A 26,658-nucleotide genomic window follows, 5' to 3' on the forward strand; every position below is an offset into this window, starting at 1 on the left:
TATTTTTCCCTTCGTGGTCTTACACTACAAGAAACAAAAGCTCTCTCTACTGGAAACAGATTTAAAACGGATACCAATCTTCTCCGAATCAAAAAGAAGTGGGAGTCAATACCCGCTATCGTCTATCGCAGTGCCCCTTGGTGAAAAATATTTATGGCTGGTGGAACAGACGATGTGTTGACTCATTGCTCTCGGATTCTTCTGGGCTTCCCTCAAAGACAACCAAGGATGCGAATGATAACGTAGGATATTAGGAGGTTAGAAAAGCTAAAATTATGCCCAGCTTTCCGATGCATAGCCCTTGTTTGAGCGCTCGCTGTCGGACGGGACATCGGGGTACGGCAGCCTCGAGTCCGGGTACGGAAGCGTGCTGGGCTCCGGAGTTGTCGAATGCCCGTAGCCTTGTTGCCCATAGGCAGGTTGTCCGTAGGCGGGTTGGCCATACCCGGCCGCTCCCGCAGGCGACTGTCCGTAGCGGACGTTGGGTTTCTCAGCCGGAGGCGGCTCGCGACCGTACGCCGGTGCCGACGATGTCGGCGGAGGAGATGTCTTCATCTCGATGTCGGAGAACCTACAAGGCGATTATGAATAAATCTTGTTATCATCCTTGAATGGAACATTTGATTTGAAATTTGTATCATAGATCCCTCGTAAAATACTACTCGTCAAAACGTGTTTTTTTTTTTCTAGATGTTGTACAATAAACACGCACACACAATTTGAAAAACATACCTATTTCAGTTTTGAAAATTTTTAAACCAGTTGATTTGCCCTTGTGTCTATTTGCACATTGACATTGTCATTACTAAATATTTGAAAAGTTCGGATCTCAGTACGAGCATTGTTTCTCCCTACATTCTAGATTGATACAAAAATGGTGCACTTGTTAAAAGAATAACTTGTTCAACTTCTTATACTAGAGTAACTGCGTCAGTATGCGGCCGTGCAGCCGTTCGCGGCAGGTACAACATACACGGTAATATACCGCTAAACACTGCATTGCACTGTTACATGCACACTACACATATACTAACACACTAGCAATCAACAAAAACCAACCGATAAAATGGGCACGATCTCTGACGGAAGTGAAATTTTCGGTACTTCTTAACATAACAGTTAAGAAACAATGGTCCAAGAAACTTGATTTTTTTGTCGTTTTCTCGATGTTCATGGATTTTGAAAACATATCCTCACGTAAAATAGAACTTTCGCGAGCCGATGTGGGCCGCCATTTTTTTCGGAAAGTGGATGTTTCCATCGAAAAAAAAATGAGAAAAACACGAGAAAGACATTAACAACACCGCCAGAATTGCGATCTTGTTTGCGGCCAATGCATGTGCGCCCGCTATTTTCACGTGCTTTCGCAATGGGAATTGGCGCTTACGCAATGTTCGCGAGACATGTGAAGGCGTTCAGCTAAAGATCGCGGAGCACGCAGATCGTGCCGCGAGCAGAAATACTACGTCGCATATCGCCCTTATCGGCGAAAATTGTGCCGGGTTTTGCCCTGGTAAATCATGAAAACTGCGTTGGTCAATGGTAAATTTCTTTTATGAAAACAATTGCGTTAATGAATAATCTTGTCTATGATATATGAAATGGTTGAAAATAATTTGCCTGATTTGTTTACAAGTTGGAAAAACCCTTAACAATGCTTAAACTGCCGCAAACGGGATATTTTACTCTAGAAAACTTTGAGAATAACGCAGCATAACATCCTTTCAAAGAAGAGAATGAGAAAAAAAGGAAAGAAGACTGGTAAATACTCACATCTCCTTCTCACGTTTGATGCGGCGATCTTTGTTGTCCTTCCTGGCCGCCCACACGAAGATGAGAATGGCCGCCGCCACGATCAAGATGGCTCCGACGACGCCCCCTACGATGGCCATGGCCAACTCCAGAGGGTTGAGTTGCTCTGCGCATTGAGGGAGAGCAATCATGCCGGATTGCCATGGTTACAGACACATCCGACTTCATTTATTTCCACGTCGTTCGCACTCTTGTTAGCAATGAGTTGTTGAGAAAAGCAATTTCACCAATCACTGAATATCATTTTTTTAGTAGATAAATTGGCTGTCGTGTGAAGCTGCCTTTAGTCTCAATGGCAAAATCAAAATAGAAAAACACTTCGGCTTGCTGAGTTGAAATTCAAGTCAGTTCAATTCAGTTTAATTCAATAATGTGGTTATGTTAATTTTACTCTTACCATAAGAATTAACGTGAACTTTATCCAACCTGAAGCATCAACACAAAATGTAATAGAATATAGACAGTAGATACGCGCTTAGCATACGACGAAATTGATAAAACAGATCTTGAACGGGTAGAAGACTTTCACTTTTGACCACTTACGATAACATCCGGGCTTGTAGCCGCTCCATCGCTCGAACTCCTGTCGGCAGTGACGGTACTGGTTGCCGAAGCGTTCGTAGCCGATGTCGCAGGCGTAGGCGACCTCGAGCCGCTCTGGGGCCGGGTCGACGGCCGAGATCGACCCGTGGATCGGAGTCCTCAGACCTCCACATACAAGACTCTCTGGGAGAAGGCAAAAACCAAGGCGAGATGTTTGATTCATTGCGGTATATCGCAAGGTTTTCAAAATAAATTGAGTTCAGTTATTACCTCCGCAAATGAAGGAGGTTCTGTTTTCATCGGCTTTGATTTGTTTGATTGTCTGTTTCCAAAATAACTCCAAAGGTTGAGAACGGATTTATATGAAACTTGGGGGAAAAGTTACTAATGATAGAAAAAAAAAAATATGATTAAATTTTGGTAGTGATCCGCGAATTTTTATGGATTTTTGAAGGATTTTTGAAGGTTTTTATCTTTTGACAGGTAGGGTCAATACAATGTGTTCACGCTGAGCGTTTTTGAGGTTTACATAAGTTATAAAGCGCTCTAAAGCGTATGCTCTGCTCGGGTGATGCTCCGCGCAGCTAGAAACTGACGACGTATCAAAAGTCTTCTATATTGGGGCTGGGGTGATTTTTAGCATGCGTAAATGTGTGGAAATGAATTGCTTGGTGTAGGTCTGCGCTCTCTGATTGCTTTTTTCTAGTTACTTTTTGTTTAGTTCGATTTTATTTTAATCCTGTTCATGCGTTTGTCTCCTAATGCAATTACAGAATAAACGATAATAATTACTATGTCAAATCACGCTACATGCTACAAAAAAAAAAATGTTTGTTGTGTTTTGTTATCTTTTCCCTTCGGATCCGATTCGGAATAACAAGCTCTTCTACAATGCGATCAGATACGACTCAGTGTGCATTGTAGTGTGATTAATACTCGTTGTATGAATGTCATAATACATGCGCTAACTGATTTACATGACTTTTCAAATGTGGAAAACGATGTTCCTATATGACTTCGTTTGGACAATGGCGACCATCGAACTCACCCAGGCATTCGTTCACGATTTCGTCCTCCTGCGCGCCACCGCTCCACTGGCCGGTCTCCTGACACACGCGGTATTCGGGCCCGATGGGGATGAAGTCCTCGTCGCACTTGAACTCGATCTCCGAACCGACGTTGTGGTTTTTCTCGCGGAGGAATGTCTTCGAGCCGTTCATTGGCGTCGGGATGTACTGACATGTAATGACTGGGTAAGCGGGGACAAATATCCATATGCGTTATTCAAATAATCAGGGCGAAAAAAAGATCATGTTACATACAGAACGATGTGAAGTAGGCAATAAAAGGGGAGGGGTTCAATTGCTTTCTAGCTCTTTATTGGCTTTTGACGGTGTTGAGCTTTTAAAAAGTAGTATCAATTTAGAAGGAATTGTGAGTGTACACACATAAAAGGACTTTACCACCTGTTCAATATACTACAATGAAATTGATAATAGAAGACAAGAACAATTCAATGATAGATGAAGAAGCGTGACCGAGACACGGAAAGCAAACAGACTGAGTCCATTATTATTGGTCGAGTTTTTGATGACCTCTTCGTTACAAGAAATAAGAAACAAAACTCGTTGAGGTTTCCCGTAAGCTTCACAAAAGGACTTACTGTCCTTTAGCGCCCTCTGCGCCTGTAAATAGTCCTCGTACGCTTGCTTGGTGGCTTTCCCCAGCTGGATCAGACCCGTGGACTGGACGTCATAGATGCAGAAGACGTTGTCGCCGCACACATCCACGACGTCCGACGCGCTGAGATAGGGCGGCAGGCTGCCCTCGGGGGTCTCAAAGACGGGCACGAAGTCGTCGTCCTGAAAATAGTCGTGATTTTTGCCCTGTTCATAGAGGAAGAGACTCTCCGAGCTACTAATGGCCCCTGGAGAGAAGAGAAAATATAGCAATTACATTTTTGTTTTACTATGTTCGCTTTTGCGCTGTTCTTCAAGTGTGCAACCTTAAGGTGCAATTTATCCTTCAATGATTTTAATTGGCAGTTTATTAATCCGACGACTGGAATCATATAAACAGAAATTGAGATGATTTATATACCTTCATAGAAATTGGACAATTGATAACGAAAAGGTAGAGGATTTGAAAATTTCTCGGCTTCAGACACAATCACAAGGGAAGCCAACCAATTCTTCATTTCAATGACATAACGTGCTTACACCATCGCATCTCAAGTTATCCGCTGAGTTTTACATGAAATACTATCAGTTAGAAATACTACTACTGGCGTCAATTACCGAACAAGAATAAAGAGTAGCTGCAATTGGTACTGTCGAATAAAGCATTATTTCTTATTCCTCAAAACTCATCATTCCGAAGGCAAAACAAAAAATCTTCGCACGACCTCATTTTGAATAAGAGAAAGTCTGACACTTGGCAAACTAGGAGGATATGATTTAATATTCGTCGCCTTCTCTCTGTGTTTGTTCTATTTTACGTCCCTGTCCTAATACAGTCCGACCTCTCCTTCCGGTCTATCTTTATCCGGATCTCTCTATTATCCGGATGCGATTCTCGGCGTGTGTTAAACATCGATTCTGCCATATTCGGCCAAATCCCTTATCCGGATAAGCGCCGGTCCCGACATGTCCGGATAGGAAAGGTCGGACTGTATAATCTTTCTGTCATGTGTGAGAGAACACACTCTCGTAAAATGGCATATAATCAAGGTGTGTGTATATCGTCACATATTAGTTGGTATACTTCGACATTTTTGGATGTTGTACTTGGAGAACAAACTTTTAGAGGAAAGATCGAATTACAACTGAACATCGAAATCCAAATTCAATTTCAAGAAGTCCCGGACAGGTGTGCCACTTACACGACTTTCCGAAGTTGTTGTAGATCTCCTCTGTACTAGCGTTGGGACTTACTCTAGTACCACCAACAGAAGTCAGATCATCGTCGGGGAAGTCATTCCAATTTCCCAACAGACCCTCAACGGCATTCTATGGGAACGGGATCAGAAATCGGAATAAAATGCAGAGGAGAACAGATGTAGAAAAAAACATAAGAACGCCTTGAATAAGGCAATGCATCCATTTTGAAGTTATAACTTAAAATTGAATGATAATGGTTGTTAGGTTAAAGCGAGGTCCAAATGTTCTTTACAATACCACATGGCTGTAAACATTGATGAACAAACATGTTAACAAGCATGTCGAAAAAAAGGACCCAGTTGGACTCGAACCTGTCATCTACTGCCTTCCGGGCAGCGACACTATCACCAGGCTGTCTCAATCCTGGTTGCCGGCAGTGACATGATGAACATGGAACAAATACCCAAGCTCCGAAATTCCGACATTGTTATGCTACGTAGTCCAAGGTGGACAAGGCATGGGATAAATGAAAGAAAGATATTATTCAGAGGGGTGAAGGTTCAGGAGTAATTTTCTTCAGTTTGTCTCCCTCCACAGATCAGCAGTTGCGATCTTGACAGATTTAATTTGTGGAGGGAGACAAACTGAAAAAAAACGCACACCTGAACTTTCACTCCTCTGAATAATATCTTTCTTTCATATAATGGACATATTGTTTGAAAATTTAAAAGTGGCTGGATTCGAACTCGGGTCCTCCGATTAGGCGTTGTTAGGAGTCGGGATTCTAATCCACTGTGTAGTAGGAGGCAAAGGGACGCAATGGCAGGATCTTATGAGACTGGATTAGGAGGTGGGTGGGCGGATGGGGCGGGAGGGCAAGTTACGAGCGGGACGAGGGATGAGGGGGGAGAGGAACCAGAAGGGGGTTGGGGGTTGAAGAGATTTCCAGTCAGGGATCTCCCTCACCTTGAATTCATCCGGGATGATGACCTGTACGAACATGCCTTCGGCGGTGCCGTTGATCACGACGCCGATCTCGGAGTCCTGGAAGGTGACCACCACCTGGGTGACGTTACCACCCTCGTACTTCTTAGGGAAGCTGAGGTAGAAGCCTGGTTGTGGGCAAGGAGGAAGAGAGATAAGTTAAATTACGCTAATTTCATCGTATGTACTTTTTAAAAATGTCAGACGTGTTTTGTAAAAATGATCAATTTCAGCTTTTGAGCGGCATGTTCTTGTCTTTACATATTGTGAATAAACTTATATTGAATTGAATCGAATTGAATAATTTAATGGAGGGAGAGAATGAGAGATGAATAACGGGAGAGAATGAGGGAAAGAGAGAGAGAAACATATATGTAGAGAGAGGAGGGAGAGAGAGAGAGAGAGAGAGAGAGAGCAGAAAAATAAAGGTGCTCATCAAACTTCGTATACTTTTTCTTTCCTATACTTTACATGCAAACTCGTGTAAGTTAAGTATATCTGATGTGAGTGTTCTCTTTCCCATAAAAGTCCTGGCAATACAGCAGGATAAATCAAGAAGCCCCTCTGATGAACTAGATTATTCTGCTCTTCTCTAAAATAGGCTTTCTTTGCGGGTATAGGAGGATCGTTGTACTTTGAAATTAAGATTTACCCTTAAAACGGAATTAATCGGGTCGAAACTGATTAGATGCCTAAGGTCACGAAAGATGGGTATTCAAGCACACCCTCAAGTCCAGGTAGGTCATCACAGACAAGCAATGTGTTCAAGCACACTATTGCCTGACTAATTGATTGATTGACTAAATGATTGAATTGACTGATTGATTAATTGATTGATTGGTTGATTGATTGATTGATTGATTGATTGACTGATTGATTGTTTGACTGATTGATTGATTGATTGATTGATTGATTGATTGATTACTTGATTGACTGGTTGATTTGATGGATTGATGGATTGATTGATTGATTGATTAATTGATTGATTGATTGGGTGATTGCTTGATTGTATGGTTGATTGATTAACTGACTTGGTCTATTCACTGATTGATAGATAGATAGATAGATAGATAGATAGATAGATATATAGATAGATTGATCGATCGATTGATTGATTGATTGATAGATGTGATGCAAGGATACTTGTCCTTACCATCGTACTGGAGCCTGGTCTGAGTATCGATCTTCAAGTATTCCTGCTGGTAGACCACCTGTAGGACGGTCTTTGAACTATGCTGGATCTCAATGTTGTTCCTGTCTTCCTCCTTCATGACAATGGACGTCAGTCTGGTGGCTCGGACAATGTCTCCTGTTGACCGAAAAAAATGGGATGGGGCAAGTGTTTATGTTAGTTTTTGCTTCCTAGATAGCTTCCTTTTATTCTTTGTTCCTTTCTTTTAGTATTCCATTCAGTCTATTTAATTGTACTCAGACAGTTGTATTTCTCTCAGGCAGTATAAATAGTAATAAACGATTGAATCCACATAATGATAGTATTGTGATGTCGAATCTGTGATCGAATGGTTTATAGTCAGTTCCAATAGTGCAGCAATATCATCAAGTGTAGATAAAATGCATGAAAATTATTACTTGCATCATTAACGTTAAACAAAAGAAAAGCCATTTTAAGAAACTAAAAGTGCGCTAGATGCTTAAAGGCAGAAAAAAACAGCAGCAGATTCACACAAACACACACAAAGAGACACACACAAAAAGAAAAACACACACACACTCTCAAAATAACGCCATAGCAACACTAACAAAACATACCTTCCCAGTTCGGCATCTGTTCGGTTCGGCCCTGCATCACGAAGCGGTTCTGGGCATCGTTGGTGGACTGCATGAGAATATACTCGCCCTTGCCGTTGAACGTGTACTCCACACCGTCAAAAGTGACGATGTGAGGGTCTCCGAATATGACAGCTGCAGGATTGAATAATTGATCACAGTTTTAACAAGAGAAAACAAAAAGGATAGATGTTAATGCAGATTGATGATAGCATTATTGAAGTATTAATACGGCGCACTGAGTCTAACCAAGAAGGTTTAAGAGATTAAATTTAGTCTGAACAGTCTTATTCCCTTTGACACCATATTGGATACCGCCACTCAAAAATATTTGAAGTATATGTGCCAATCTGGAGATGTTACACGGATAGGAAGACAATTGATTCATGGATCATTACAATATTGACTGGTCACTCTCTAAGGAAGACAAATGGTTATTACATTTGCCGTTCCTTCTTATGAGCGGTAAACACATTGCACTGTCATAAAGACACGAGGGTGTGCGGATAGATCGATAACAAAAATATAAAATTTACTCGACTTTACATGCCTTCAGACTAAAATGACATATGAATTATTGATAAAGAAAAATACATGAAGATCATAGGATACCAGTTTCATTTGTCGGAAGTGATCTATCGGAAAAGTAAAAAAAAAAAAAAAATCGGCTTTCCAGTGAGAGTATACACTTCGAAATAGGTTTACAACATACAGCTCAGATATAAATTTGTGCACGTATTTCTGGCCACGATTTACTTTCGTTTTATATGATTTATCATGAGGTGAATTTCATTCCAATTGTTGATAAATAATCAAGCAAAATATAGCTGACATTACGTTATCGTTCAAAATTAATCTTCAGATTGTTCAGCAAGAGGGCGGAATCAAGCCTCGATCATCAAAGGCACAAATAAACTTGTGGAATTGTTTTGTTCTTGCCTATAAAAACTGACCATGCTGACAGCTATTTGACTAATTATATCCCGCTGGAAATCAAGATCTTGTACCTCCTTGGTCCTACATTGGCAAGTCAGTGATCGGTGAGACTCACCCATGCGCGGAACCTCGTACCAGCGGCAGTCTCTGGTGGGCCGGTACTGCTGGTAGTATTCACACAGATCACCAAAGATGCAGCAGGTATAGTAAGGGATGATGTCGTTCAGCCAGGTCGACATCTGCGGGACCGTCCCGGGGCTGTTGTACGGCGGCACGCCGTTGGTGGTGGTGCGATGAGAGAAGCTGCCGTAGTAGCTGTCGCCGGAGTAGACCAAGTTCTCCTCGTAGTCATAGCAACAGACGGAATCGGCTCTCTGCGGACTAAAATAAACATGATGGCGATTGTACTATGGCTGATTCGTTTCTTTTCTAATTACTTGTGTCACTCTATATACAAATGTATTTATATACCCTAAGAAATATTGGTCCAGCTTTGCACCTTGCAAATGTAACACTGAGAGCACCTTTATGGGAGCATCTTTGATCCTTTCAGACCCGTGTCACAATGGGAGCTCCTTCAAGGATGCAACTTTGCACCTGTCTGGTCTGAAAGGTGCAAAGTTGCACCCGTATAGTTGCTCCCAGTGTGACGTTGGTCTGTCAACTTTAAAAGGTGCAAAGTTGAACCTATTTTTCTTGTGTGTAAGATCCTTAACGGCTAATCTACGTTTTTCAAAAAACATGTCGAATTAAAGGAACGAGTAGGATTTGAACCTGGATGAAGATTGTTCCTCATCTAATGCTCTCTGTTTTCTCCCGCCAATACGTTCCTTTCTTTCCACCCGGACAAAATGATTATAATTATTTATCGACTTCAATTGAGGTAGTTCTTGAATATACTCCCGAGTTTATTTCTGCAGGGCCGCAGTCAGTTTGCAATCATAACCTCTAGCAGTAACTACTACAGCATCTTCAGAGAGCATTGAAAACCTCTATTAAAAAGTAAGGGAAGTATTATTATGCGACTCTTCTACCAGTAAACCCTACCCTCTCCCCTCTCCTTCCACCCCTCCCTCCCTCCCTCCCTCCCTTTGCCGCACATGTACGGGACATTGCTGCTTTCGATGAAAGTGCGGTCAGTGATTTACTTACGGATCATAAGGGACGGAAGAGGGGTAATATTATCAAGGGGTGATTGAGATGTCAGAGAATGAGAGAGTGAGAGAGAGAAAGAGAGAGGGAAAGAGTGAGGAAAGAGAGCGAAAGAGTGGAGAGAGAGCGAAAGTGATTCCATAAAGGCCTACAGAGTACTTAAGTGTTTTGTCAGTGACGTTTGTTATAGCTTGGGTTGGAAACGGGGACGCGCATAAACACTGGATAGGTGAGGTTGTTTATAACCAGTCTCTATGGTAACGAATGGCCATGACATCACACTTTGTTACTCTGTAACTTCCATCACCCCCTCCCCTGCTAACGTCGAGCACCATTATGGCCGGTGTCGTACCTGTTGATGATGTCGATGACGCAGTGCTTGATGCCCTCGCGCAAGTAGCAATAATCCTCGTCGTCGTCCTCCCCGGCCATCGTCATGTCGCACTTGTCCAGGGGTCGGAAGCGAGCTCGGTCCGCCATCGCTTGGCTCAAGTCGCAGGGACACGGATTCAAGTCCTGTTTGGTCATCACATAGACATACACTCTTAGGCAATGTATAAACAATTATTGCTTTTTCGAAGATCAAGAGACGCCCCATCAAATAAATAACACCATAGAAAACAGTTCGGAGCAACCGCCAACGTGTTGATGTTGTTTCTGTAGCTTTTGTTGTTTAATTTCAAGGCGTTTTCCATTCAGAGGGGATATTTGAAACTTTAACTTTTTGATTTATTCTCTTAACAAGCTGTTTTGGTAATTCCTTAACAGTGTTTGAATGACTATTTACTATTTTCCGCATTCCTTTTTCTGCCCCCCCCCCCCCCTCCCCCTCTCCCCTAGCCTTGATTCTACAGGCGGGCGATGTACTTCCCGTCCAGTTTGTGCTGTATTTTCTGGCCAGCCCATCGGCTGGCTCATTGCGAGACTGCACTCACCTGGTCGTAGTTCCAGACCGGTGCAGCTATTTGCTCCTCGTACCAATCCTCACATCTCTGGTTTGAGTAGACAGCGGGCGCCCTTTGGTACTTATCGTTCATCATGTAGCCCATGTAATGCACGTCACTCCAAAGCGCCACCTGATCTCTGTGAGGGGGAGGGGGTGGTTAAGGGTGAAAGGAGCTCCTACGCATGAAGAATCTGTTCGCAAAAACCGATAAGTCTATTTTTGAAGATTTTGAAGAACGGTCTCTGTCATAAAGTACAAAATAACACCTTTTAAATGATATATTGGTCACTACATAATTATAAAGATACATTTTTGAAGTTATGGTCAAAAGAGGCAAAAAATTTCTTGTTATTCTCCTTATTTTTCGAGAACTTTAATCACAAATATCTCCATTTGGCAAATATGGACTTATCAGTTTTTGCGAACAAGCTCTTCACATGTAATTTGACATTCTCTCTCTCCCTCTATCTATCTCTCTATCTATCTCTCTATCTATCTATCTATCTATCTCTCTCTCTATCTATCTATCAATTTGTCTATCTAATCACGACTTAATTCTAGTTTAAGACAATGTGTATGAAACATATGCACTACATGACTTCAGGTCCAAAGTTTCATGCAAAACTTATGACAGGTTTAAAACAAATGAACTGTCACGAATTGTAATATTAAAGCAAGAAATACATCCGATAAATCAATTTACAATCAGATAACAGTATCCATAGCTGATGATATCACAGTAATACAATAATAAAGGTAGTATATTGGCTGGGCAAATGAAGCATTTTCGTCGAATGTATCGGCTTAGAATATGTTCTGTTATACTATCATTATGAAAAATGATGGTGACAGTGGCAATGATATATAAATCTATACAAGTATGTTGGTAAATTATTCTGTGCACATATTGTACGTGAGATTGTGTAAGTCCGTGAGAGAACTTTTTAAAATATGTCTTTTCTTATGAATTTCTTATGAACCTGTGAATAACAGCGTGTGCAATATTACCTTTTCCACCGCCTTGTTATCCGGATGACACCGACAGCATTCTCCTCAGTGATTTTCCCGTAGGCGCGGGGGATCCACTCGTAGCGTCCCGTGTTCGGCACGTTGAATTCAATGTCCTCCGTCTCCTCCCAGCTAGGCGACCCGTCCGACTCCGTGTACGCTGCAAGGCACAGAGAAAAAGAAAGAAATAGAATTTTGCATATGATATGCTAATAAGTAAACAAAAAATCATAAGCCATGTATACAATATCATGTATGAACATATACACACACAAACAAAACATATAATCATACAGTGCGAGAAGATGAAGTGTTCAAAGGACGTAGGCTTAGAATTCAACTTGGTTTGTGCCGAGCATTCGTTTTTTTTTTTTTCTTTAGACTTTCATCAGGGTTAAACAGAAGTAAAACATAAGATGACTCATTGGTATACAAGTAACAACATGGCTGCATATGCTATAAGTGTATCTCATTTTGTTTGGTTGTTTTTTTTTTCAAATAATCCACGTCTTAGTTTCTTACAAGCTCCGCTTTTCAGTAGATCACCCTTTCCATCGCTATCTCTTCGTCCTTTTTTGTTTGTTTGTTTGTTTGTTTGTTGGTTTTTTTTTTTGCTTTTCGTCATCATACCATTTCAAAGTAGTGGCTTTTTTGTTATATAATTATTCCACATAATTGATTTTCGTTGGACACTTTATGACTTATATTTCTATCAAAGTGCTTAACAATATGAAGTGAAAACTGTATACCTCGTATTATTTTTTGTTTGATGGAAATGAAATAGAATTGCATTGAATGAATTGAATAATTAATGATGATTTTTTTTTTTTATTATTCGTGTATCAATACAATATTCGTTTACTGTACGGTCGTTATCATGGGTTTTTTTTTCATCACTTTTGGATCTCTTTTTGTAACGCTGCATGTATTTACTTTATGAAAAATAGAAAAGTCAAATCATATTAAGTCAAAAGCAAAAATAACGTTTCTGTCATATCTCGTGCTAGGAAAGAAATGGCTCTTGAAATCTCTGAAATATTGTAATTGTAATTGTCATATTGATATATATGACAAGTATGACATTAAATACAAATAAAATTGAAATTGATAAACGGCGAGTAACTCACTCAATATATCGATGTTAATCATGGTATAGTTGATCAGGCTCGGATCCCACTCGATGGCTACGGGACGGTCGGCGAATAGCCACGACTCACTGTCGGGACTGATTCGCTTGATCGTCGGCGGCACGTCGCCAATGTCGACTTCGTTGCCCAGATGGAAGAGAACAGACGAAAAAATTGTTAAAAGATAGGTTTTAAGATTCGAGCACGATTTCATAGTACATAGTTGTACGAAATCTATGCTGTTTTAGTATGACGTAAAAAAACACCTTGCGAACAATAATGCGTTTGCAGTGCATAGGCCTACATATGAAATAAAAGATTGCTTAACTCCCGCCTTCGCTGAAGAAAGAGCACATGCATTGCTTTATTGTTTTTCCCGCGAATTAAATGTTCCTCCTGCATAGTTTGAAATTAAGTTTCTTCGTGAGAGCATTCGTTCTGTTCTTGATTTGTGATTTATGATCACTTACTTAAAATCAAATCGGTGATACTATAACAGTAATGCTAAAGATCGTACAGTGTCATAATAAACATAACCATTTGATAATGACACACATAGAGATGATATTAGTAATCACCGTCATTATTATCATTGTCATCATCGATGCTATAATGTTACTTTCTGGAAAGGTCAAGTTACTGAGCAAACATTTTACTTTTCTTCGTTTAAAAAGGCTTCGTGTGATGGACTAGTTCAGATTTGGACGTCAATCAGATTATACCGGTCAGCAGTGTCCTTTTCGGACAAGCGTCCAATCAGGGCCAGTGTCCTGAGACGAATATGTCCACTTGCTATGACTGCTCTTAAAGGGATAGTATAGTTTTTGTGGATATGGGGCTTCAAGTTTCCAACTTTTTTTAGATAACAAGAAACCCCTCTGAAATATGAAAGGGCATATATTTCTAAAAGGAATTCAAAATTTATTTGATGAAAATTGGTTTTGAAATGGCTGAGATATCCCCAAAAAAGAGGTCCTATTAAAACATTGAATCAATAATTTATTACAAAAACTTGATATTATTTTTTTTTTGTATATTTCAGCTATTTCAATTCGACTTTTGTCAAATAAACTTCGAATTCTTCTTAAAATTGTATGCTCTTTCATATTTCATACTAGGTGGTTTCTGATTTTCTTTACAAAAGTTAAAACCTGAATCCACCATTTCAACCAAACGTATACCATCCCTTTAACACCAGCGGATTGGTCTCCCATCACTCACCTACGTCGAAGGTGCCCGTGTGAGGGAACGTGATTGCACCGTCGTTTGACACGTACGTCTCGACACGGCCGACCTGGTAGAAGGTGGGGACAACGCACCACGCCTGCTGCGCACTCATGTAGGTGCAGTTGGTGATCGTGATGGGGTTTTCCTCGGGGCCGAACCGGAGCCAGATCTCCTCCTCGAACTTGAAGCAAGGTCCCTGGATGAATAGGTACTGGTGGCCGAGCATGGAGTCGAAGCGAGGGAAGGTTTTCACCTGACCTGTTTACATTTATTAATGAAAGAAAACGAGCAAAGGAAATACGATTCTGCCTGCAGGGACTCGAACCTGAGATTACTGAACTGCTGTAGATTGGTGCTCTTAATACCAACTGAGCTGTTTCATTCAAAGTTAGGATGCGAAGTGAAAAGAAAAAGAAAAACTAAAAAGAATCTGACAAATGAGGTTGCACAGATCTTTTGGCGATTTACATACAAAACTGTATTTACCAAAATCAACTGCATGTGTACATGTAATTCAGTTCAGTTCAGATAATGATCTAAAATTATGAATCTGTGACGCACGTCAATGGAACTTTTGAAGGTCTAAGTAAATCTTTGCGGGTGACGTCACAAGAAAACTTAGCTCTGAGCCCACGAGAGTCTCTACGCCGCCACAGCCCGACGGTGGCAATACGATGAAGCCTATTATGTACGGCGGGAAAGGCCTGATGAAGCACAGTCTGTACGTGTTTGTTGTTTTCATTTCTTTATAGTGAATATTTCTGTTCCACATCCCCTGTAGAAATTGTACCTTGAAGTTGGTTTTTGTCAAGGTAGATTTCTCTGTGCAGTGGCACCTTCATTAAAGTATGTCTACCAAAACGAGCAACTAGTTACCGATTATGTAAGATAAATATTATTAAGCAGAGGGGTGAACGTTCAGGGCCCCGTTTCATAAAAAGTTGATATGATAACAACTCTTGCTGGAATGTCAATTGTCATGGTAAAGACATGAATGCAGCTTCCTGATTGGCTGTTGCTATAGGAAGTTGTCATTCCAGCAAGAGTTGACATCCTATCATCTTTTATGAAACGGGGCCCAGGTGTGAGTTTTCGTCAATTTGTCTCCCTCTACAAATGCAATTTGTAAGATCGCAACTGCTGATCTATAATTCTAACAAGCATGTCGGGGAAAAGGAACCACGGGACTCAAACCTGTCATCTACTGCTTTCCGGGCAGTGACACTACTTAGTGTAGCTGAATATGGGCTATCCAGCCATCTTCACAGATGGAAAATGAACAACAACAACACTACCACCAGGCTGTTCCTAGTTGCTGGCAGTGACACGATGAACTTATATAGAACAAATTCAATTTCAAAAAAAAAAAATGAAATTGAATTAGGCCTATGTTGTTTATTTTTTCATTGCATTGTTGTACCAAGCTAGTATACATGTATGTCTATTCAAATGTTGTAATCAATATATGTGTTGGAAATGTTAATGAACAAAATGAAACAAATACCCAAGCTCCAAAATTCCGACTTGTACGACAGGTACTGATTCTAGAAAATGGGGGTTCTATGCGTTACATGTCAATGTGGCCATTAAAGGACAAGTTCACCTTCATAGACATGTGGGTTGAGTGAATGCAGCAATATAAGTAGAACACAACAACGAGAGTTTGACGAAAATCGGACAATCCGTTCAAAAGTTCTGAATTTTTGAAGTTTCTGCTCAGTCACGGCTGGATGAGAAGACTATAGCTTGTGATGTCATATGAGTACAACTACATAAAGAAAGTATAAAGAAAATTCCAGATATTCTCACTTTTCTCACATGATAAAAGAACACTCGACTTCTCTCTTTCAGAAGTCAGGGGAATAATATTACCCCTAACATAAGTCAGTAACAAGTCGAAGAAATATGCACTTTATTCAAAAAGTCAAGTTTTGTGAAATTCTCTTTTTATTTTCCTTATATCGTTGTACACATGTGACATCATACACTATAGTAGTCTTCTCCTCCAGCAGTAATTGCACAGATATCTAAAAAATTTATAACTTTTGAACGGATTGTCGGATTTCCCCCCAAACTTTCACTGATGTGTTCTACTAATATTGTTGCCTTCACTCAATAAATATGTCTGTGAAGGTGGAGTTGTCCTTTAAGGATGACTCTGAGGAGAACATACACCCTTCTCCACCCTGGTAATAAATGCTGGTAGTCGTATATAGCCGTAATCGACGGCGACGTCTTACCTGCCGTCGTGCAGCCACCTTCGTCAATGCTCACCGAGCTGACGTGGTAGAGCCAGACACCTGTTATCTCGATGTTGGACTCGGTGACGAGCTGGCCCAGTTTGCTGCCATCACGCGAGTAGCTGTTTGTCTTCGCCTTCGAACCATCACCAGCGTTGAAGCCGACCTGTATATTTTGAAGGATCAACGATTCTATCAGTATCGCTGAGCCTAAGAGATTAATACTAGAAAGATCTTACTTCAAAGCTTAAAGTGTTAGGTGTTTTAATGAAACAGTGTGTTGGCAGTAACCACAAGTACTAATTAAGATATTAGCTAGGATGTCATGGCTTTAGACGTTTCGCTTTGAACTGTACGCATGGCTTCTCATACTTTTTTGCTGTTGTTTTTGACGTATAACCAAAAAGAAATATCTCATCATGTTATATATAATATACATATATCATTATTATATTCTTAATGTGTTGCTCTGTCAAAATGGGTCTAAGAGGGTAGTTATGTAATCATTAAATAACCAAAAAAAAAACACGATTTTTTTTTTTCAAGCCAATTGTGAACTGATAACACAGCGTCAAATGAGTTACATCACCACTCGGTGAAAACATGAATCTGTACATTTCCTCTAATTTCTTAGGTTAGATCTAATCTGGATGAAACGTCCACCATATACTCGTCTGATCGTAGTCTTTTCATTAACTAGTTATAATCTTTAATAAAGTTTGGGTTTGGAATAACAAGGACAACCAATGTCTCTTTGAATGAAAGAACACAGTGTGAAATGCAGTATTAAAACGTGGGACGTTTTGATAGTGTGAAAACAGTGACACACAGTGTGTACTGTGTTTACAGAGTAGATTAGTGTGAACACATTGGGGAACTGTGTATTCCCTCCAGCAAAGGCTGGATCAGTAGGGTCCAGGATTACTGTCCCAGGGACTTCCAAATGCTCCTCTAATCAACTCTGTGCAAACGAGTCACTTAGTTGACCATCTCCTGCAGGACCATCGACTGATTTACTTGAGACGGTCAATGCAGGGTTATTTGTCCAGAAAATTTAGAACCTATCAGCAAAGGGCTTGACAAGCTTCCCGGACTCTCTGCGCTAGTACTTTTCTCTTCGGTCTGCCCCTTACCTGGGCCGGAGTTCCTCCGACACCGGTGTCGGCCTGTCCGTTACTCTCAGTACCAGTGGTCCACTCCAACAGGTCGTAGATGAAAATGACGAAAGTCTCGAACTCGTCGGTTGCTATGACGCACTGGAAACTGTTTTTCTGTTAGCAGCAAAGACATGAGTGACATTCAACATGTGGAGGTACTGTCGGATAGAAAACAAGAATCTCGGCATCCCTTTCTGTTCCAGGGACTTTGGATAGTGTGCACAATGCTTTGGAGATTTCCGTGTCAATCGGCATTGAAAGAACTCATAGGGTTATACAGGAAATCATGGGTTCAATTTTTCCCCGTTTGGAACATCGATGGCACATAAGAGGTATTGCCAATAAAAACTTTCTCCACACAGATCGAAAGAAGGAAAATGGAAACTAGCAATACTAGAGAGCCTTGTTGTTGAAACCTTTTAGGAAAGTAGAATTGTATCACAACAGAGGCTATACACGCCCCGGTGCCGAAATGCCGTTTGTTTTCATTCTTGGGTAATCCTTTTATCATAGTGGATAAGAATTCACCATCGCTGTCACTAACACCATTGTCGCCATTTTTCTTACCACGATGAATAAGACATAAGCCTTTAGCATTTTTAACTTTGCTTGTCCATACAATTATGAACATGCAGGACTGTCGAAACCACAGAACTACATGTATTGGGTAGAATTTCTGGTAAGCATTTCTCGCGACTGACTTGCGCTACCACGAAATGATTGGTTTGTGTCTTTGTTAATGCTGCAGGCTATATGTGGCACTTCTCCGTCAAAGCAAATGGGGAAAGGCCGGGAGAACTCACCGGATCTCTCCCGCCAGTGTCACCGTAGAATCCCACCTCAAGCCACGTGGCGATGACGAGTACTTTTGGCATGAAATCTCGGAATTCGACGAATCCCCTAGGCAATTAAAATACAAAAAGAGAGTGGAAAAGCATGCCATAATTTCAAAAAAAACTTAAGTGGATCATAGTCTTTCAGTCGGAACACCAGAGTTTGAATCCTGTCAAGTGCCTTCGTCGTTGGACAAGATGCTTTTACCCACCATGTCCCTCTAAACCCAGGAGTATAATGGGCTCCTGCGCCAACGCTAGGGTGATAATAACGACAAAACGCCCTCTAGTAGATCAGTGGTAACACTACAGAGGCTACTCTTGATAAAAATAAGTGTATTATTATCAATATAATTTCTTGTTTTATTTTTACTATCATTATTGTCATCATTGTTATTGACATGTATTATTACCATTATCATTATTATCATTATCATCATTATCATTAGTAGCAGTAGTAGTAGTAATATAGGTTTTCCCGGCCAATTTCGCACTTTTGTCAGTCCAATTCCTAATTGCTGCATTCAATTTAGCAAAATTTAGCGTAGATGACATGTTCGGTAGTTCAATTTTATGATCTCTTCATTCAAATTTATTTTGGAGCATTCAAATTACCTTTAGCGTCATTCTAATTAACACTTTTTCAATTGAAATTCGTAAAACTAGCACCATTTCATTATTCGTTCATTCAATTTAGAATGATATAGTCACGTGATCACGGACATGCCGCACTCGTTCATTCAAATTCATTTTTGGGCATCCAATTTAACATCTTTTGCAGTCAATTTAGCACGCATGTTTATGCTTTGGTTCTTTCTTCTTTTTTTTTTTGTCAACACAGTTACTGTTTTGCAAGCGTCATTACATTTCATATTTTCGTACTTATTTGAGAGATTTTGGCAACAGTTTTTTTTTCTTCAATGTGCCTAGTGATTCTTCCAGTCTGAAGATTTAGTGCATCATGTGGCCACAACTTATCTGGCCGTTGAGTGCTTTATTCCGAGTGTGTCGGCCAGTTCTTGGAAATCAAGGTTATGATCATCAAATGTTTCTATAATTCTTTTTCTGTCTTCTTGAGAAATACGTCTGTATCTAACTTGTGCTGTTATGACTGTAAGAAGATGAACTTAATCTGTAGTATTGGTACATGTAGGCCTAAAATGACATATATGAAAGAAAGGGGGCGCTACAGAACAACAAACCCGAGTTATGTATGGTAAAAATTACTTTTACTGCTTAACAGTGAGTGGATGAAACAAAAAGTCTTAATGTTATCACCTTTTCAAAAAAGAAATAACATGACGTTAATTTGAATGAACATGTTAGGAATTTGACTGCCCATACGCGAAATTGAATGACTGAATTACCCCTTTCGGCCAGTGTTGGCGAATTTGAATGACTGAAGAGCACGTGCCAATTTGAATTCTCGTTTTACGAATTCGAATGGCACATGTGCAAATTTCATTGATCGAAATGCTAAATTGAACGACCAACTTGCAATTTTGAATGACAGAATGTGCAGTGACGAGGATTTTCGCTAAATTGAATGAACCTTTTATCAAATGGACTGACAAAAGTGCGAAATTGGCCGGGAAAACCTATATTATAATCATGACCTAAATCATGAAAAACCCATGACAAATTAGAGCATGTGTGTCTCCTGCATATCAAACATGTCAAACTGTATTCTTGGCTTGATTTTTGGTTCGCTAACTGTTTTTACAACCACAGTTTACTAAACCCATCATTTCTGCATTATGTCCACATATGGGTTCTAGCCGCAGGATTAACACTCGGTAATACTTGATTTCACTTTGATGAAGTCTTCTGCACTCATGTAATGTTTGCATATCCAATGTGATTTCAATTTCGCCGCTTTTTTTTTTTTTTGTGGAAGTTCTTGAAAGAGATACATACTTGTGAATTTCTCCCGCCGCCCGCTCGAGGAGATGTTCTTCCGTCGTCTGCCGATAATAGACGTACCCTCTCTCTGTCATATCCACGTTGGCCCAGTACGGTGCGATTAGGATCCGTTCCAGCGGATTGTTCGGATCCTGGAAAACGAGGAGACATCAATGCAACCATGTTTACCTTTTTGTATGGGTGAATTATATAAGCTTGCCAGGACGGCTCAAACAAATTATCACTGGTCAGACTGGTTAAGCGTCAATTCCAAATATTTTTCAGCAAGTCCATCATTAGATAAAGCAAAGTAAAACATAACGTGCAATGAGACCAGAGTACTTTTGTAGTAATGTATTGATTAAAAATATCCCATATTTACATACCATTTCCGTTTACTTTTTTAGCAGTTTTGACACCGAGTTCAAATAAAGGACACACACACACACACACACACACACACACACATCGATGAAACAGAGTCGCACACATTTACAAATACCTAATAGACGTAGAGTAACGAAGTGGTGATGTCAGAATCTTTTGTAAATAGCTTGGTTTAGAAACAGGTGCCAGCATTGAGTGCAACAATAGTAATCTCTTAAGGAACAGATGAGGTTGGAATCAGTTCAACCATGGCGTTGCAAAGTGAATGGCGAGACCCGGATGGTCGTGATACCCACTAATATCGCCCGCTGACCTCCTCGACCCTGCAAAATACCAACTGCAATTGCCTCGCAAAACTACCTCGTATGGGTAATAATACACTATAATGATATGCTATTATCAATGCATTTACACAAAATATTTTGAACACTCAAAGAACCGCATCGCATGTTGCCGTTACCTCCACATCTTCTGGGATAGGAAATACAGGTTGCGGTCCTTCGTACTTCGTGTATGGGTTGTTGAACGATATCACGCCGTTGTCATTTACCTGGTCAACAAATAGAATAAAAGGACGAAGCAAAAAAGAATGTCAAAGCGTCAGAGCGGCGATCTGATTGGTCAGTTATCTTGCATTAATTTTTACTGATCCACAATGAGGACTGACACATAGCTCATGTGGAGCATTGCAAGTGTTCAAGTGTTGAAGGTTTCATTAACTTACGGGCCCATTTTATAAAACAAATGATGCACAGGCTTATTTCTTGGACCAATGAGAACTGGGTTCTCTCATTTATCTTTGGAAACAGTCTAAAACCCACTCGTTGCACTCGTGGGTTTAAACAGTTTCAAAATAATCTCGCTTATCCAACATGTCCAATTCTCACATATCCCTTCTGTCATGCGCATCAATTATTTTAATGACGAAATATTGACGAAGTAATCGTAATCTTTGTAGGCCTGATAACGTTCATTCCTCCTTGCACTGAAACAATCTTTCTATCTCCTTTTTGCAATTTTTTTTTTGACCTGACAAAACAAAAAGTAAAAGAATGACCGGCGTACATCTGTACTAGGATTCCTCTATCCGAATAAGGAAAAGTTTATACGGTTCTGCAACTAGAACTTTGTAAACTTCACCTCAATAGATAAACCAGATGAATGAGTTAATAAAATAATCATTTTTAATCAATTAATCAACTGATGAATTTGCTTAACACCAAATTAGAAGCTAAAATAAATAAAATGGAAAGAAGAGACTTCTGTGAAAAAACCCCAAAGATTATATGATACGACATTTTTCTTTCATATAATTTTCTCTCATGATTATTACAAAAATAGAGAGCCTGTAATCTGTCATTCTATTTTTTTTTTCCTTAAAGAAGAATTCCATCTCGCCCTGCAGGCTCAGTCTAGAGTCCACCGACAGATAATATAGAACATACAGTCACGCGGGCACGCACTGGACTCTTGTACGCGACGAATATCATCGGATTGATTTTACGGAGAACACACACTACTAAGTGATTCATTCGCCCTTTGGAACATGTTGGGCATATCAGCGTATGTTACGTGTAGGACAAGGTTCCATGACATTTACACCTGCAACAATTGCTCCCACAAAATCTCATATCCGACCGCTAAGCCGAACACAAATTCTACCCACAAACATAACCCTAACCCCAATTCTCATCCTAATTCTCGCATCAAATTAAACCTAAAACCCTATCACAACCCTAACCCTAACCCTAAGTCATTGCAGAAGGTAGGACCGAAACGTCTGTCGCAGGAGCAAACATCGTGTCGCCGTAGGGCTTACACCTTGTAATGTGACTGTTGCATGCAAACTTAATCTTTTTAAGTTTAGAATGACATGATCGTTTTCAGGACATGGACGATATTTTCAGTATACACATCTTATCTATTTCTTGTCTCTTTCAGCTTTTCCAAATTAACAACAGATATGTTTAACAAACGAGTCAAATAGAATAAGATTTATTCAGCCATTGAAAAGTGGATTGGAAAACTTCCAGTCATTAATACTCACGAATAGTCTCCAATACTTGACGTTGTAGAATGGCATTCCCCACCTCAGCTCAACGGCTGGGGAGGAGACGTCGTTACCTCGCTGGATGTAGTCATCACGATTACCCTCACCAAAAGGGTAGAAATCTAAGGAATTATGATATTAATATTAGTAATAATATGGATGATAATAATAGTAATAATAATAACAATGAAAATAATAATAATAATACTATAGTTACTATTATAGTAATTGTCATAGTTATATATGTAATCATAATATTATCATAATCATTATTAGTAGTATTATTGTGATATTGATAATGATAATGAAATCAACAATAATACAAAGATGACAAAATGAACAAAAGTGATTATGATAAGAAAATTACTGATAAAATGATAGGAACATTGATGATTATTAACAAATAGAAATCAATCAAAGGAGAAATCAAAATTGTCAATTAAATGATAATGGTGTAGCGGTAGAATGTTAGAAGCACTGAAAGGAGTCATAAGTAGTGACCGAAATAAATGGATTAGCAGTGTTCGGATTTCAATGTTCAATTTCAAATCATTTCTGCATCATTTTTAAAGAATACAATGTACAAACAAGAATACAACAATAAAATAAAAATTGGTAAAATAAAATTTCCTGATACAAGCGTAAAAAATACAGTATTTTTTTGCATTATCTCTTCGATGACATGCTCCAGTTTGCAGGTGCTGTCACAATAAACTTTAAAAATGTAAAATAGAATATCACAATAAACTTAGGTATAATGATGCTTGATGACATGACAACCTTTTCCTCTTGAAAAAACGATTAAAAAGCAGTCGTAAGGATCTATTCTGTGATCAAATAAAATAAAACAAACAAACAAACAAACTTGCAGAAAGAGGGGAAAGATACAAGTGTGTGTGTGTGTGGGGGGGGGATCACGAATGACCTGGATTGATTTCAGTTTTAAAAAAATGTGATTATGCTTAAAGAGACCATAAACTACCATAACATTAAGTTAAGATTATAGGTGTTATCACTGAACTAGATTTTGATACATCTTTATAAGTATGATTATTCATTCAATACAATGTTTAATTATCATCAATAGCTTTTATCATTTACTTCTCAGCGTAGAATAGAAAATAATAATTTCAGCTAAGTCAAGCACAATGCTACATTATTGGGTGTGCAGGGTTTGTTTGTTGTTCTTTTAAGAGGCAGAACTATCAGTCACACTCATGTGATGTAATGAATATGCAGATTAGCTGTAGAGATGACAGCATAATTATGACTCCATTTCCATCCCTTATGAGATACACTACTAGTCGGTGGCACAATCATTGTTGGACCACGCCCGATTTTGACACTCCTGTCCAATGTAAAACGAGTCCATTTTGTTAACCGGGCAGCAACTTTTATGCAATTCCCATCCCAGCCCCCCCCCCCCGAGTCTATTTGGATTTTACCCATACTTTGAATGTTTTCAATAAGAAATATTATAGAATATTGTGTTAACATTAACTTTCGACACATGACAACATACACTCCTCATATGTCCTGTTTCTTTCCCCACTTTTTCTCCTAATTCTTTTTTTTTCATTATTGTTGTCATTAATATGTTGATATTTATCATTTCCAATATAATGTCCGTTTCATTATCTTTCATAAATGCAAGTGAATGCATGTCACAAGGAATACAAATGTCTGAATATATGAAACAAGTTTGAACTCTTATAAAGTTAGGATACAGGGATTTCATTGTTCATCGAAATGTTGGAATTTCAATCTTCATTTACCAATACAATGACGACGAAATTACAATGACATATACGCTGGCCGACGTGATTACATACAAACATATGAAAGAAAATTATGATTAAACTTTTAAAGAAGGATATCAGCTTCAGAAAAAAAAAAACTTTACTATCAATAATGAATCTACTTTTTTTTTGTTAAATTATTTACCCCTATATACAAGTCACTAATAGTCTTACATTTTGTGAGGCCTCTGTAGAATTGTGGAAATGAATGAATATTAAGGAATAAATCACACCAGTGCAATTTCTCTCAATTATATTGTTTCCATAAAACGCCCGGCAGTCAAAACTGTCGTAGGAAGTAAAGTTAGGTTCCCTCCAGGGGATTAACGTTTAAATGAATAGAAATTGAGTATACTTATTCCACCCTTGACCTCGAATTCGAATAAAAACTCACAGAATCTTAGTTTAAAGTATTTGTTTATCCCTTCATATGTTTGGATTTCTTGTTATTTTTATACCCATTTAAATATTTTCTTATATGCGTTTACCATTTTATCCCATCAGGACCTATAACGAAACCAACTTCTGTTGAATTGGGCTATCCCGGCAGAGCAATGGATAGATAATCAAATCAAATCAAATCAAATCAAATCAAATCAAATCAAATCAAATCAAATCAAATCAAATCAAATCAAATCATACCCCCCCCCTCCTCCAAAAAAAAAGCGACATCTTTACTTGATTCAAAGTGTTACAAATGGCATGGATATTTTTTAATGAGCTAATATTATCACATTATTCAAAATGCGGAAGGTTTTATAGGTTTTATATTCTTACATGAAACTGACTGGGTATTTTCTTCTTATACTTTCCTCAAAGTGATTGCCCTGGGTAGCATTTACGTATGTCTGTGTTTGTGTGAATATATACAAAAATTTCATATGCATATGATCACTTTATGAGACCAGCAAGAGTAGATTAAGTACTAGTTAAGAGTAACATATACACCGCTAACACATTGTCAGGTTGTCCTATAAAAATAAATACAAAAGCATATAATACAGCGAAGCAAGTGAAAACGTACAAATTTTGAATCATAGTATCTTACTGCTTAGGATATGATAATGTTGCCATGGAATGTATGATTTTACATTGCACTGAGCTCAATGGATTAAGCATTAAAACAACCATCACGATAAAGGAAAAAGGGCGCGGTGCTTTTGGTATTCTTCTTGCACCAAAGCCTGACAATAAACCACCGCTACCAATGTCCTTAAGGTGCATTGCTTTCAGGAAAGGTTTGTAATGGCTATACTTTGAGTCAAATATAGGCTATAAACTTGCATTGATGTTTACCACGATAAACATCTACTTAAAATTTGGATGCATGTTTAACAAAGCCATATTTGTTTCTGTCTGTAATAATTCAGAAACATAGAAATATACTCTTTTGAAGTCATCCATTTCCAACGTTCTACTCTAGACCTTTTCATGAAATTAGAAATCATTATTTCTTTTAGAAAATAATGATCACAGCCAATGACTATCTATTATCGATATGACTTTGAAATATATTTTGAATGAGAATCAATTATCTAAAGCGATTTTCACCAATTTGCCTTCTACATTGTTATCAAAAGGCGCCATTTTTGTTCCGCGCACAATGCGTGCGGCACAATCCGCATTATGTTATCTTCGATGACATAATCAAATCAAATCATCGAAAAGAACCATCGATTTCAGAAAAAAACTCAAAGATACTTACTTTCTTGATTCACCGCTTCCACCGTCACCAGTGCCAAAAGCATGCATAACAATATCGCTATCCTAGTCGCCATGTTTTTTTCGCGATATTGCACATGAAAGACGAAATAATCCAGGCGGAATCGCAGTGCGTTTCCGCGGCGGTTACCGTCAGTCGTGTTCCCGCCTTAGATATTATATTCTC

At 39.2% G+C, this 26,658-nt stretch overlaps 1 protein-coding gene across 1 annotated transcript; it reads right to left on the minus strand.

The window, feature by feature from the left end:
• Positions 1 to 26,658, minus strand: LOC139736393 (sushi domain-containing protein 2-like). Its single transcript, XM_071647147.1, has 22 exons — positions 26,476 to 26,658; positions 22,969 to 23,093; positions 21,382 to 21,471; positions 20,550 to 20,686; positions 18,603 to 18,699; positions 17,776 to 17,913; positions 16,643 to 16,808; positions 14,397 to 14,660; positions 13,176 to 13,313; positions 12,049 to 12,208; positions 11,030 to 11,177; positions 10,447 to 10,610; positions 9,058 to 9,323; positions 7,989 to 8,141; positions 7,372 to 7,527; positions 6,201 to 6,346; positions 5,237 to 5,363; positions 4,019 to 4,282; positions 3,404 to 3,604; positions 2,356 to 2,538; positions 1,774 to 1,918; positions 1 to 571 (listed from the first exon to the last, which is right to left on the minus strand). The coding sequence occupies exons 1-22, from the start codon at positions 26,546 to 26,548 to the stop codon at positions 274 to 276; spliced, it is 3,639 nt and encodes a 1,212-aa protein (XP_071503248.1). The 5' UTR covers positions 26,549 to 26,658; the 3' UTR covers positions 1 to 273.

The sequence above is a fragment of the Diadema antillarum genome, unplaced genomic scaffold (genome assembly GCF_040938485.1).
Source record: "Diadema antillarum isolate AM-2024a unplaced genomic scaffold, OU_Dant_1.0 seq00000643_RagTag, whole genome shotgun sequence".
NCBI classification, from domain to species: Eukaryota; Metazoa; Echinodermata; class Echinoidea; order Diadematoida; family Diadematidae; genus Diadema; species Diadema antillarum.